The 15162-nt window shown below is 41.3% G+C and overlaps 1 protein-coding gene across 2 annotated transcripts in view; it reads left to right on the forward strand.

Annotated features, from left to right (window-relative positions):
- The window catches only part of RNF144B (ring finger protein 144B), a 151790-nt gene that overhangs the window by 81719 nt on the left and 54909 nt on the right, over positions 1–15162 (forward strand). For both annotated transcript variants that reach the window (XM_018039133.1, XM_018039132.1), the window contains exon 2: positions 3565–3768. In XM_018039133.1, the coding sequence (XP_017894622.1) occupies positions 3601–3768 (168 nt within the window). In that variant the 5' untranslated portion in view covers positions 3565–3600. The remainder of the gene's footprint in view (positions 1–3564; positions 3769–15162) is intronic.

Consider the following 15162-nt stretch of genomic DNA (forward strand, 5'->3'; position numbering starts at 1 on the left):
AAAAGGCAGGCTTTTGAACCATGCCTGGTGAAGCCTTCAGCTTCAGTGATGGTGCCTGGAAGACTGCTGAGGAAAAGGTCAAGGGCGCTTGGCTGGGGTCTTCCTGGTACTGCTTCGATGAGCACTAGTCTACAATTTCTCTTTTATCCAGTGGCGGAGTACTTAAGATTCTGTTTTTATAAAATTCCATTGCTTTAAAACTATTTGAAAGCCATCACTTTGGGGAACTGAGGTTATTGTACACAGAAAAATAAATCACTTCTTTTTTGATGAATTGTTTTGGATTGTTCACATCTCAAAGAGATGAAATATGTGCCTTCTTTCCTGTCTCAGTCACAAGTTCTGACTTGGTTGGAATGCTTGGAATTTTTTGTTTTTTATAACAAAATAAGTCTCTGCTTTGTAAGAAGTTTTTATGTTATAAAAAACTTTATGTATATATATACACATATAATACATATATTTTAAATTTGTATACATTAAATTTTAAGGCACTTTGTTGAGGTATGATTGACAGACCAAAAACTACATATTTAATGTATATAGTGGAGACCTAAGTAACTAAATATACACCTATGGAACTACATGATGCCTGTGGTTAATTGCATATTGAAAAATTTGCCAAGGATAGATATTATGTTAACTCCTCTTAATCACAGACACAGAGCACACACACACAAACACAACAGTGATAACTAAAGGGGACAGGAGGAAACTTTTGGAGGTGTTAGATATTTTTCTATTTTTACAACTTTGATTCCATAGCCCATAGGCATGTTACTTACAAACTATGGAGTAAAACCTTATGTTTATGGCAAGAGACAAGGTTAACTTTCAGATGGCCTTGATTTCACACAACTTCTCACCCTGCCTTAAAAGAAGACTGTTTTGAAGACATAACCTTCTAAGAGGTATCCCATTATGTCTTCGTTTTTTGAATACATTGGCCTGTTCAGTGTCTCCTTCTAAAAAATAGTATAGTTTGAGACTGTGAGAAAGGAATGACTTTCTTGAAGAACACCTAGCTCTCTTGTTAGGTTTGGAACCACAGGATTTATCTATTCTCAGCAACTTCTTCCAAACGGGCTGTTGGTGTGATTGACATTTGTGGCGTGGGATGCTTCTGGCCTGTGCCACCTCCCATCTTCCGTACTCAGGAAGCATTTGCTGGCTACATTTCTTCTTGCTGTGTGACTTGGGATTTCTTTTTTTGAGGGGAAAAGTAATTCAGAATATGTTGTATGAGCAGTGTTGGGAAAAGACAGATAATACCTTGTTGCTAAGATGATGTGTGTTATCAACAAGGAAGTCTTGAGAAGAATGCAGATAGTAGCTGTATAAGCATAAACTGGGGACAAGAAAGAAGTAAAATCATTCACCTTTACCTGTAACTGACCCTAAAGAGGTTTTGTTGATTTTTTTTTTTTTAACTCCCAAATCCTGAATTTGATGTGCAGGTTGTTTTGAATTTAATTTGCTCTTGAATAATAGGTCACCAATAGTTAATTGAATAAGAGCATGGTGTCTTGAACCATATCGGTCTTTTCCCAAGAAACACCTATCGTATTGGAAGTCAGTCATTGATTAGCTTCCTTTTTAATTTATTTTTAATCGGATCTTCTACTCCTTCGCAAAGAATGGGTGATAAACCTTAAACACTTCAGGTCACTAGAGTTAGAAACTGCTGACTCTTTCTGATATGACACTAAGAAAGTTAATGCAATTAGATCTCATAGATTTTCTATCTAATCCAGCCTGTTTTTCACTCCCTTATTTTAGTACTTTCGTACTAATATAATGAAACAAGCCACTGTGAGGCTGTGTAACAAGTGCTGAATATGTAAAATAATTTCTTTTGCCTGAAAATTGGGAGGAAGAGAGTTGGATCTTCTGGAAGGAGAGGGAATAATTATTTTTGTGGCTAAATTTATCAGAATTGCCCATACTCGTTTAAGGAGGAGGGTTTGGCAACCCACCCAGTATTCTTGTCTGGAGAACCCCCATGGACGCAGGAGCCTGGCGAGCTACAGTCCGTTGGGTCGCAAAGAGTCAGATATGACTGACTGACTAAGCACGCGTACTCTTTTAAAATAGTAAGAACTTAAAGATTTTGCTTTTATTTAATCAGGAATGAAATTTCTTGATATGATATAAACTATGAATATGTAGGAAAATTATTTTCACAATGATCTTACCTCTTTTAAAGATATTATGAATAAAAATCTAATGGAAGGGCTTCCATTATAATTTTTGTTTTTTGGTGTAAAATATCCTTTCCTATAGTCATGCTACATGTAGAGACAGATTTTATTCTTGTACAGTTTCAGTGATCTTATGATAGCTGTAGTCATGGAATTCAGGTCTCCTTCCATCTTTTTTTCCCCTCTCTCTCTCCCCTTCTTGTAGCCCTCTCTCCTTGCTCCATCTCTCCACATAATATCTGTGAGGCAGTTCTGGTGTAATGGGACAGCACTGGAGTTGGCCTCAAAAGACAGAGGTTTGAGTTTTGCTGTGTTGTGTACAAACTCTGAGAACTTTGGCAGGTTGCACAGCTTCTCAGGACCTCAATTCATCTGTAAAGTGAAGGAAATGATCATTGTGGTTGTAAAAGATTAAGTGAAACAATGCATGTGAAGGAATACAACACTCATACCATGTTGAAAAAATTGTTTATTGGGATAGAATACGCAAAACAAAACTTACCATTTCAACCGTTTAACATATAATTCAGTGACATTATAATCACAAGATTCGAAAGGTTGTGCAACCATCATGCGGTCTATTTCCAGAACTTTTTCATCATTCCAGAAACTCTGCACTCATTAAGTTGTGACTTTCCATTTGCCCTTCCTCCAGCTCTTGGGAGTCACCTTTCTACTTCCTGTCTCTGTGAAGCTGACTGTTCTAGGTACCGCATATAAATGGAATCCTGCAATATTTGCCTTTTGTGTCTGACCTAGTTCCCTTAGCATAATGTCTATAAGGTTTATCCCTGTTGTGGCAAGTGTCAGATTATCATTCTTTCTTCAGGCTAAATAGCATCCCATTGTATGTTTATAACACATTTTATTCACTCATGCATTGATTCATTGATGGGCATTTGGATTATTTCTTTCTACCTTTTGACTATTGTGGGTAATGCTGCTATGAATATGGGTGTGCAAGTATCTGTTTGAGTCCCTGCTTTCAATTCTTTTGGGTGTTCACCCAGAAGTGAAATTGCTGGATCATACGGCAATGATGTGTTTAACTTTTTGAGTGACATTCTAAGTGTTTTTTGAGTCTGTTGAGTTGGTCATAGCAATGCCATTCCGAAATGGTGTGCCTGTCCCTAGTATTTTAATTTCCATAGGTCACTTGATGTGAGTCAGAACAGTGAGGTCACCTTACATTTCGGAACTCCAGGGATAGCTTGCCAAGGTGGCTAGCTCTCTAGGCCATGGTTCTCAGAAATGCACTTGCTGTACGCTTAGATCACTGAAGGGGAGGATTTGCTGTGTCCTGATGTGTGGGTTAAACGACAGCTGTATCAATGGATGTTTTCTCCTTTGGGCCTTTCCGTAGGGATTGAGGAGACTGAAGGAGGCTGAGGACAAGCTGATGGGCTCAGTGGGTAGGCTCCACTGTCTGACCATGACGGCCGCCGAAAATCCCACGCCTGGAGACCTGGCCCTGGCGCCCCTTGTCACTTGCAAACTCTGCCTGTGTGAGCAGTCTCTGGACAAGATGACCACGCTCCAGGAATGCCGATGCATCTTTTGCACAGCTGTAAGTTTTCCTTGATGCTTTCATCATGAAAAAATATGAAGGGACAAATTGTAAAAGTATAGGAGATATTTCTGTGGCTCAGGAGAAGCCAAACTACCCTATGATCCTGCTTGGGAAAGCGATTTCATGTTTGAATATGATTCCAAATACTGTTTTGAATGCTAAATCCGATAGTTGCTGGGGTTTAGGCAAAGTGTAACATGTGTATGAAATTTAATTATTGGTTGCATAAGCTATGCCTTTCTATTCTTAACGCTTTAGCTAAGGAACAAAATAGAGACATTTTTAACTTGCCTTAGTTAACTACCATCTGTAAGAAGCTCATCAGGTGTTTTGAATGATGGAGAAATCAGGTAGCAATTTGCTGAATTTTCTTTGATCTATGTGCTCATCTCCCACAGAGCACATGGTATGCAATTGTTTTACTTTGTCAAATCTCCTTTTCAGTTTTTTTTCTATTTTCACAATATTCTGAATGCTGCTTATTCCTCATAATAGATATCACCCTATAGATCTTCAGGGGTGGGCTTGTCTCTTTTAGTTTGACACTCTGGTATCCGTGCCGGTGACTTTGATGGCATGTATACCTGAAGGTTGGTTGGTTAAAGAACGTGCTAAGTTGCTTCAGTTGTGTCCGACTCTTTGCGACCCTATGGACACAGTGGTTAAAGAATAAAGATAGGAAACAGATAGGGTTCCATGGGATTACTAGAAGTATGAACCAGGTGATCTTGTTCAGATTTTCATTTATTCAAGCATTTTTTGAGCTCTTACTGTGAGCTAGTGAGAGCTCCCCACAGAAAAGATGGACACGTTGAAGGAACTGGCCAGGGGTTTGGTGGAATCCGGGTGGCTAGACGCCGCATACCGCAGGAGAGCCTCCTGCTTTAGGAGTGGGAGTGGGCTTCCTGACAGCAGTCTTCCCTGAGGCTGTAAACAAGAAACTGTAAGCTGATGCCCTTAGGGCGCACCTGGCCTCAACACATTTCTGTATGTGTCTCCCATTGGGAAATTTCAAATAACGATAAATTTTTCATAAAAAAATGAAAATGTAGTAAGATATAGCTTCTCTGGGCCTGTATTCATAGATCCAGAACTGAATGATCTTTCCTCCCTTTACGGCACTCACCTCTCTCCTGTGTGTTTGAATCAGCTACCCTTTTTTCCCCCCTTGGAAAACATGATATCACATTTTATTATTGCTACAGCTGAATCAGCTACCCTTTTAAACTAAGGATGGATTAAGGGTCAACTAGGAAGAGTGCTGGGCATCTCAGCATGGTGGAGCGAGGGCCTGATGCCTAAATTACAATAATCACCATTTATCTTTGCTTTGGGAAGGGGCCTTGTATGGTCCAATAGCTAATATTTATTATACAGTAAATGTAATAATCACCAGACACATGTGGGTTTAATAGCCCTGACTTGTGAGGAAAATTGACCAGTTTAGTTACAGTGGTCACTGCTCAAATCAAGGGGAGTGAGAAGAAAGGAATTATTTAGGAAGTTCTAGAATCATTTATAAAAAGGCATTTTACTAAGCATACTTAAAAAAATAAGGTGAAATAAATTTTACTCCATCTCTTTTTTTTTCCTTAATTTATTCAACTAATGTGACACATTTTCCAGCTAGTTTATATCAGTTTTCTTAAAATCTTTTGGACTGAAGATTAGAGAGAAAGCTTGGAATAATTCTTAGGTAAAAAAGGAAAGTGAGTAAAATCCTTTCCTTTTGTTCTAAACTGTAGCATCCAAAGATGGCAAAGAATAATATCATTTATCCCTTCATTCAACAGGTATCTAGGTATCTAGTAAGTAGCATCTTTGTTCTGGGAATTGTTCTAGGCAGTAGGATGTAGCAGAAAACAAAACCCAGCTGAGTTCTTTGCTCTTAGGATCTTATAGTCTTATCAAAGGAGTTATATGATAAATAGTAACTTTATAGAGTGGTGGGAGAGAGGGGCTTAGAAAAAAAGAGCAGGAGGTTAGGGGTGTGGGGCCAGGGTGTTCAGTGATAATTGGGTAGACAGGAGGAGGCTTCAGTGGGGAGCCTATAGAGTGGAGGGGAAGAGGGGCTTAGAAAAAAAGAGTAGGAGGTTAGGGATGTGGGGCCAGGGTGTTCAGTGATAATTGGGTAGATGGGAGGAGGCTTCGGTAAGTGTGTTTGTGTATTCTTTACTCAACATTGATGCACAAATTTGAAAAAAATTTCCCTTACAAATCAAGGGTATTAAACCCACATTTGTCTGGTGATTGGGCTTCCCTTGTGGCTCAGCTGGTAAAAATCTGCCTGCAATGTGGGAGACCTGGGTTCGATCCCTGGGTTGGGGAGATCCGCTGGCGAAGGGAAAGGCTACCCACTCCAATATTCTGGCCTGGAGAATGCCATGGACTGTACAGTCCATGGGGTTGCAAAGAGTTGGACACGACTGAGTAAATTTCACTTGTAAAACTTGTTTGGTGATTATTACATTTATTGTATAATAAATATTAACCATTAATATTAAATATTAATCAGACCATAGAAGGCCTCCCAAAGCAAAAATAAATGGTGATAATTGTAATTTAGGCATCAGGCTCTCCTTCTACCATGCCAAGATGCCCAACTTAGTTTAAGTAGATGCCCAACTCTTCCTGGAGAAGGCAATGGCAACCCACTCCAGTACTCTTGCCTGGAAAATCCCCTGGACAGAGCAACCTGGTGGGCTGCAGTCCATGGGGTCACTGCGAGTCAACTGAGCGGCTTCGCTTTCACTTTTCACTTTCATGCATTGGAGAAGGAAATGGCAACCCACTCCAGTGTTCTTGCCTGGAGAATCCCAGGGACCGGGGAGCCTGGTGGGCTGCCGTCTATGGGGTCACATAGAGTTGGACATGACTGAAGCGACTTAGCGGCAGCAGCAGCAGCAGCAGCAACTCCTCCTAGTTGACTCTTAATCCATCCTTAGTTTCAACGGGTGTTTGTCCTGGCTCTTCCTCATCTTGTCAGCGTGAGTTGCTTTACAGGAAGTGAGGAAATGGCCTTGTCTCACAGGGCAGCTCCAGTTTCCTTTGGTCTTGCTTTGTTTCAGAGTGTTGTGCTTCAAAACTATTTTCTTTGACTTTCTCACATTGGTTTCAGACCCTTGCTAATCCTTGAAACAAATGAGTCAGAAGCAACGTTTGGTTAAAGCCAGAATGGAAATTTTTGTCTGAAGGTTACTGATGTTTAAAAGCAGGGTATGGGATTCACTTTTTCAGAGATCTCATAGAGCAGAAGTCAAATATGTGCCTCAGTGTTGAGCAAAGAGTACGCACACACAAGCCAAGGCCATATTTCATATTCACAAGGAACTGACACCACTGTATTATTGTTTCCGTAGATCTAAGTTCCCAGTTAAAGACCACACAATTAGTTCTTATTTCTCCTTTAGCAGTTTGAGAGTAGGGGTTAATACAATTAGATTATTCTGTCATCTAGATCCATACGTCCCCATTGTTGGGGACTATGCAAAAGTGGAAGGTCAGATGGCTTGGTATTTTTGTATCGTTCTCACTTGGGAACTCTACACAGCTATAAATGTGAACCTTCCCTGGCTTCCCAATGTGATTGATCAAAATAGTAACCTCTACTGGGCTTCTCTGGTGGATCAGGGGTAAAGAATCCACCTATAATGTAGGAGACGCGGCTTTGATCTCTAGGTCAGGAAGATCTCGTGGAGAAGGAAATGGCAACCCACTCCGGTATTCTTGCCTGGGAGATCCCACGGACAGAGGAGCCTGTTGGGTTGCAGTTCATGGGGTCGCAAAAGAGTCAGGCATAACTGAGTGACCACAGCCACCACATGTCTGATGACATTAGTGTCTATAAATTTGCAGTTCATACCTGAAGCACTTCACCTGAAATACTATTGAAACTCTTTTGTTGGAGCTCTTATCTCTTTCTTTTTTTTAACAAACCAGTTAAAACATGTGTCTAAGGGTTAGTGATATGAAAAAACAGTTAAAAATACTAGTTTAAAATGTGTCTGATCCTGCTGCCTTTTGATTTGCATTCAAATTAAAGATATTAAATGTGTTTTGTGTTTTCAAGGCTGAAAGGAAACCTGTGACATCTTAAAATAAGCCATATACTCCTAATTCCCAATTTTAGATATGACTGGATGACATTTTCCCAGTTATTGGCTGGGAATGCCTTCTTGTGCATACCATGTATTTAAAATGATCTTGCTAAGAGAGTTCCCTCTTCCCCCTCTCTTGAGAGGAATGTCTACATGTAATGGTTCTCCTGATAGATACGGTGCTGTATTTTCATCATTTCAGTGAACTTTTCTCCATTCTATCCTTGTCTTGTTTCCCCTAAGAAAGTATGACCCGTGTGCTTGGGGAGAGCAGAATGGACAGAGATGAGGTGTCTGACTTGCCCATTGGCTGTTAGCCAGCTCAGATCTGGCCTGTAAGTAGCTGCTCCCCAACGCATGTGTGTTTTGTGAACCTCCAGCTCTGTGAAAGAGATGATCCTTGCATAAAGTGTTTCAGAGTCAAATTAGCTTGGAAGCGGATATATTTTATATTTCTCTCTTGGAGGCTTGCAATGCATGTTTGCATTTTAGAGACTCTGTGAAACCTTGTGGTTAGAAAGAAAGCAATGGGGCATATTGAACTTCTCCTGATGAAGTATTTCTGTTCTGCTAATGCTACCCTTTTATTTTTTTTTTTTGAAGTGGAATACCTATTAATTTCCCCACAACCAGTGCATGGAAGAATATTGTTTTAACTTATTCCATGGAGGTAGTTCTTGATTTAATGACATCCAGAGAAAGGAATGTGATAGATGTTGCTTCAAATAATCCTTTGATGTATCTAGTGTCTTGTTAAAAGGAAGCTTTACCATGTTCTGTTTGGGAAGATAGTTTCTGTTAGACTTTTTGCTCAGATTTAGCATAGAGAAGAAAATATTGTATAAAGGAAAGAAAGCTAAATATACAGGACAAAAATGGGTGGGGCTCTCACTGGCATGACTGAGGTCATGAATCATTAGTTGTGTCGTGGAGCCAAGGAGGTTGATGCTGTGGGCTTACAGAGGGAGGTGTTGCAAGATTACTTGTTCTTTTTTTTTTTTTCCTTAAATTTTTTTTTAAAATTTACTTATTTTTTATTGAAGGATCATTGCTTTACAGTATTGTGTTGGTTTCTACCAAGCATCAACAAGCATTGCTTGCTTTTGAACTTAAAGGACAAATATCTCAGGGATGTTAGTCTACTAACTGATGATATGGAAAACGTCTCTCTCTCTCCCCCCTCCTCTCCTGTGGATTTAAATAATGCAACTTTCCTAGCTTTTGCAACACACTTTTTCAGATAATACCACGCAGTTATAATTCAAGTGAAAGGGAAAAAATTTCACAAAAATTGGTTATCAAAGGAGGGAAAATTTGTGGGTTGCTCCCTTGTGAGCAATATTTGCCTCTCTGATTTATTTTGGAAGCTATTTCTGTCAGCCATGAATTAAAGAATAATGAAAACACAGTTGTTGCTTGTTTTTATAACCTAGATAATTTCACCTGAAAAGAGTTGGTATGTTGGCATGGCCTATTTACCATTCAAATTAAAGACAGGATGTGCTGAGCAAAAAGAAAATAAAGTCCAGCCATATTCTTGCCTTTTTTCCATTACATTTTGTTGGCCCTACATAGTTAGAGCTCCTTTTACTATTCATTTCTCAGAGCCAAATGGATTTTCCAGTGTTTAAAAAAGTGAGAGGAAATATAAAGCTTTTTAGACCAAGCCCTTCTTTTCCTTGGGGCCTGCTGGGTGACCTTTAAGCAAAGCCCACATATGGCCTGGGAGACACAGACAGTTTGGAAGATGTGCTGTGTGTGAGCATGCATGTGTGTGTATGTTTCTGAGTACATACATACGCACATGTGCATCCACACTGACTGTGTGCTGTGTGTAGGGCTTCCCAGTGGTGCTAGTGGTAAAGAACCTGCTGCCAGTGCAGGAGATGCAAGAGCTCAGTTCAGTTCAGTCGCTCAGTCGTGTCCGACTCTTTGCGACCCCATGAATCGCAGCACGCCAGGCCTCCCCGTCCATCACCATCTCCCGGAGTTCACTCAGACTCACGTCCATCGAGTCCGTGATGCCATCCAGCCATCTCATCCTCTGTCATCCCCTTCTCCTCCTGCCCCCAATCCCTCCCAGCATCAGAGTCTTTTCCAATGAATCAACTCTTCGCATGAGGTGGCCAAAGACCTGGAGCTTCAGCAAGAGACATGGGTTCAATCCCTGGGTCGGGAAGACCCCCTGGAGGAGGGCATGGCAACCCCCTCCAGTATTCTTGCCTGGAGAATCGCTATGGACAGAGGAGTCTGGTGGGTTATACTCCATAGGGTTGCAAAGAGTCAGACATGACTGAAGCTACTTAGCACCTTCAAATGAAGCAAAAAACTAATAGTGGTTCTTTCCTGGATTCAAACTGATATCTGCATAAAGAGAAGGGAAGGTCATTTTTCTGTTCCCACCTCCATTCCTCCCTTCCAGTGTCCCATGCATGGTGATTAAAGTGCAGATACAGAGCTAGGAAGACCCAGGCTCATGTTCAGGCTTTGCTGTTTACCCGTATATGACTTTAGGCAAATTCTTTGGCTTCTATAAAACTTAGTTTTTCACCTATAGCCTGGAAGGGATGGTAGTGGATGATAGTACCTATCTTAGAGTGTTATAGGCAGCATCCAAGGAGAATCCTCGGGGACTTCCCTGGTGGTCCAGTGGTTAAGACTTCACCTTCCAATGCAGAAAGTGTGGGTTCGATCCCTGGTTGGGGAGCTAAGATCCAACATGCCTTATGGCCAAAAAAACCAAAACATAAGACAAAAGCAATATTGTAACAAATTCAATAAATACTTTTAAAATGGTCCACGTTAAAAAAAAAAATCTTAAAAATGAGAATCCCTGTAGAGAAATTAGCACAGCCCCAAGCCCCTGGTAAATTAACATTATTATTCCTCTCTTTCCTAAGTTCTGTCAGGATGCTGAGCTGTTCTGTTTTTCAAAAATGTTTTAGAGGAAGGAATCCTGTAAAGACTTGACTTGCTTTCTCACTAGCCTTTTATAAAGAGGTGGGTATATAGGTGATTTCAACTCATTGCTATTCTGCAACACCCACAGACTAGAGGTTAGGATTGAGAAAGAGAAGTTTCTCTTTTGGGTTTGTCCAAAGAGTGGCTCCTGGCTGGATGTTTCAACTAAAGACCTGCAAGTAGGACTTAGACGAGAAACAAAGACCCAGTACAACTTGGAGAGTGAAAAGAGGAATGCATTTCTGGTGGATGCAGAAGATTCACATGGAAGAGTGTCTCAAACTATGAATCCCGTTAAGAGCTGCCAACCCCCAATAAGAATATCATAATGGCGTTACTTATTGCCTTGATATATTTGGTATCATTTTAAGCATCTTTTGTTGTGAATTCTGTGGAACTGCAGGAAATAACGAGGGGTCTTACTCCAGCAGTGTTTTAGAACAATTTTCCTTCCCCTCTTCTGGCCTTCCCAGGTGGTGCTAATAGTAAAGAACCCACCTGCCAAAGCAGGAGAAGGTAAGAGATGTGAGTTCGATCTCTGGGTTGGGAAGGTCCCCTGGAGGAGGGCATGGCAACCCACTCCAGTATTCTTGCCTGGAGAATCCCCATGGACAGAGGAGCCTGGCCGGCTACAGTCCATAGGGTTGCACAGAGTCAGACACGACTGAAGTGACTTAGTATGACTCTTCTGGTCATACGACCTGCCAGCCTTTCCTGATGCTTTAAAAATCTCCAGCTCTCTGGATTCCCTTGCCTTCTTCCAGTGTTAAGTAGGCAGAGGTAAATTCTGCCAGGTCAGCACCCTCTCTTGCTCTGGCTCTGTTGGTTTTTGATACTAAAATATATGGACTTGGCAACATTGGTTTTATGTTCTCCCTTAATTTTATTATCTTGGATGATTGACAGTGAGTCGGTGAATTTGTCTTTGTTTGTTTGCAAATGACTTCAATATACTTGCTGCTTATGCTTGTTTAGAGTTTTAATGATGGAACTATGATGACGTGTCTGTTGGGTAAGCTGCTGGTTTAAAAGCACAAATTTTGGTACTCTGCTTTTCTACTGACAACTGAGCAAACTGCAGGTCAGATAGCATCTGAAAATTAAGAGCAAAGTGTAACAGCCTGAGAAATGGATTAGAGATGACGCAAGGGGGAGGTGGCTTTCTGGACCTATGATCTCATCCATTGCCTAATGGTTACCACATCCTTATTCAAGGAGAGTGGGAAAATGTGGTCAGAGGAAAGAGCAGCAAAGAGAACCTTATTAGTAAGTCCCTAATGATGGTGTCTTGGCGTCACAGTCCTGGAATTGGAAGTCACCTTAGACCCAGTCCCCTACCCTTCTGATGAAAGAAGTTCTTTTCCTGAATGCCAGAAAATGGCTTGACATTTAGGAGACTAGATGTCAAATCTGGTTGTCTGGGCTTCATTTATTCAACACAGGTTTATTGTGCCGTGCATCATTCTGATGGTGAAGATTCCGTAGTGAATAATCAGATTAGGGTCTGGTTTTTCAGAGAGGTCACCTGTCAGAGAAGGACACAGACAAAAACAAGTTAGTACAGAAGTCAGATGATGATATGGGCTCCGAAGACAGAGCCAGGGGGAGGGGGATAGGGAAAGTGAAAGGAGAGGGCGTTTCTGCTTTACCTTAGGTGGTCAGGAAAGCCTCACTGACAATGTGTTACAGTCAGTGTTCATATTCTGCAGATGCAAAATGCAGGGGTACAGCGGGTCAACGGTACTATGCCGTATTACATAAGGGACTCAAGCGTCTGCGGATTCTGTTATCTGCCGGGGGTCCTGAAACTAACCCACCCCATGGAGGCAGAGGGATGACTGTACGTAAGCAAAGACCTGGAGAACATGGGAAACTACTGAGTCTACCAGTTCAGATGCTAATCTCATCTGGAAACACCCTCACAGACACACCTAGAAACAATGTTTAACCAAATACCCGGGTATCCTGTGGCTGAGTCAAGTTACACATAAAATCAACTGTCACAGTTACCCTGCCAGCTGCACGGAAGATGAAGTGGGTTGCCATTTCCTTCTTCAGGGGATTTTCCTGAACCAGGGATGGCACCCAAGTCTCTTGCATCTCCTGCACTGGCAGGCGGATTCTTTACCACGGCACCACCTGGGAAGCCCACAGGGGCAGGGTGCAAGCGTGGAGACTAGTTAGAGGCTTCCCTAGTGGTTCAGAAGGTAAAGAATCTGCCTGCAGTGCAGGAGACCTGGGCTCGATCCCTGGGTCGGGAAGATCCCCTGGAGAAAGAAATGGCAACCCACTCCAGTATTTTTGCCTGGAGAATCCCATGGACAGAGGCGCCTGGCGGGCTATAGTCCACAGGGTCGCTAAGTTGGACACGACTGAGCGACTAACACTTTCATGAAAATCCAGGCCAGAAATGATAGTGGATTGGACCAGCAGGTGCTAGCCGTTTATGTCTTTGGGTAGTCTGAGTCTTCATTTTCTTTTATATACTTTAGGGAAAATAATAAATCTATAACCTTTAAGGCTAGAGAGAAGATTTCAGTAGATAATCCAGATAAAGCACATAGTACAGGACCTGGAATACAGACGGTGTGTGAAGTTCTACTGCCTTTGGTATACTCATCTAGATTTTGCTTGGAAACATCAGGATTGAGACAAACAATAACACTGGCTACTCAGTGATTAGAAATTCTAATTCTAAACTATATTTTTCTTCTGCATTGAGTTGAGGCCTGTTTCTATATAAATTATTGGAGAAGGAAATGGCAGCCCATTCAAGTATTCTTGCCTGGGAAATCCCATGGACAGAGGAGCCTGGTTTGGGCTACAGTCCATGGGGTCGCAGAGAGTTGGACACGATTGAGCATGCGTGACTGGTTCTTTATAAATTCTACCTATTAGTGTGAGTTCTGTTCTTTAGAATAAAACTGGTTGAAATCTAATTTTTTTCCTACTCACTGGCCCCGTATTATTTGAATGAAGGTTATCTTTCTGTTAGAGGACAAGAACAAGGTTACTCATAAAAAATTCACCCATAGTGCTCTGCCCAATGTGGGAATATTAAACCAATTTGTTCCCCCCTCCCCTGCTTCGGTTGACACAATTCTTTTGGAGCAAACTTCATTTGCACAACATTCTTGACTTTTATCATTGGTTGAACAAGTACTTCAGGCTTTTCTGCTTTCTCTTAGAAAAAACCATGTGGTATCAGGGTAGAGTATGGAACGAGATTTAATTTGTTTTTCACAGAGAAGGTTATGAAAAGATGGCATATTGTCATTTGTCCCACCTGGACTTGAAGTTCACCGAGGGCTGAAATGCAGGAAAGCAACTAAGTATCATTAATCATCATTGTTATTGTCATAATAGCAGCAGCAAGCATTTATCCAACTTAGGGCGAGGTGTCATTCTAAGTACTTTCACTTTTCATCTTTATAATGACCCAAATCGGTCATGAAAAATATCCCCATTTTAAAGCACATGAAGTATATAATACCATAGTTGCCTGTTTGTTAGTGTAACAGTTTTTTGGGGGGGAGGGATTTGTGTGTTCATGTTTTGAGCCCCACTCAGCCATCCCAAGCAAATCATCTACCTAACTGCCCATTTCTGAAAGTACTAGGACAAGGAAGGGCAACTGTGCCAGCTCCAGGTGGTATTCCAGTTAACTTCAAGCACTTCCTCAACATTTGCAGTAATTGCAGGATGACACGCGGAAGATTTTTGTTCCTTGTTTATCTCGTTAGAAATAGGAAGCCAACAGGCAAATGAAGGGCCCCAGCAGAAGCGTGAGAAGAAAAAGCTGTTTGGCTGACTTCTCTTCACTTGTCAATTCAGAATGGCTTTCAGTCTTAGACTGAGACCTCAGCCCAATGCAGAGATTGTGGTGATCAGCTTTCTATATGCTGATGGGGGTAGAGAATTTAATTACTAGAAATACGGTGACATCGCAGTAACTTTTATCATCTTCTCTCCTATTCCATTTTCATTTTCTCCTTTTTAAATTAAAGATTAATTTCTAATCTTCAATGTTCACATGTACTGGCTTTAAAACAGAAAATCTTTCAAAGTCTTGATGATATGAACAGTTCGCCTGTACCTTCTTCTAGACTCCTCCTCTGTGCTAATATATAGAAATACATAAGTGTGAGTCACTCAGTCTTGTCCAACTCTTTGCTACCCCATGAACTATAGCCCTCCAGGCTTCTCTGTCTGTGGGATTCTCCAAGCAAGAATACTGGAGTGGATTGCCATTCCCTTCTCCAGAGGATCTTCCTGACCTAGGGATCAAACCTGGGTCTCCTGCATTGCTGGCAGATTCTTTACTATTTGAGCT

The sequence above is a fragment of the Capra hircus genome, chromosome 23 (genome assembly GCF_001704415.2).
Source record: "Capra hircus breed San Clemente chromosome 23, ASM170441v1, whole genome shotgun sequence".
In the NCBI taxonomy this organism is placed as follows: Eukaryota; Metazoa; Chordata; class Mammalia; order Artiodactyla; family Bovidae; genus Capra; species Capra hircus.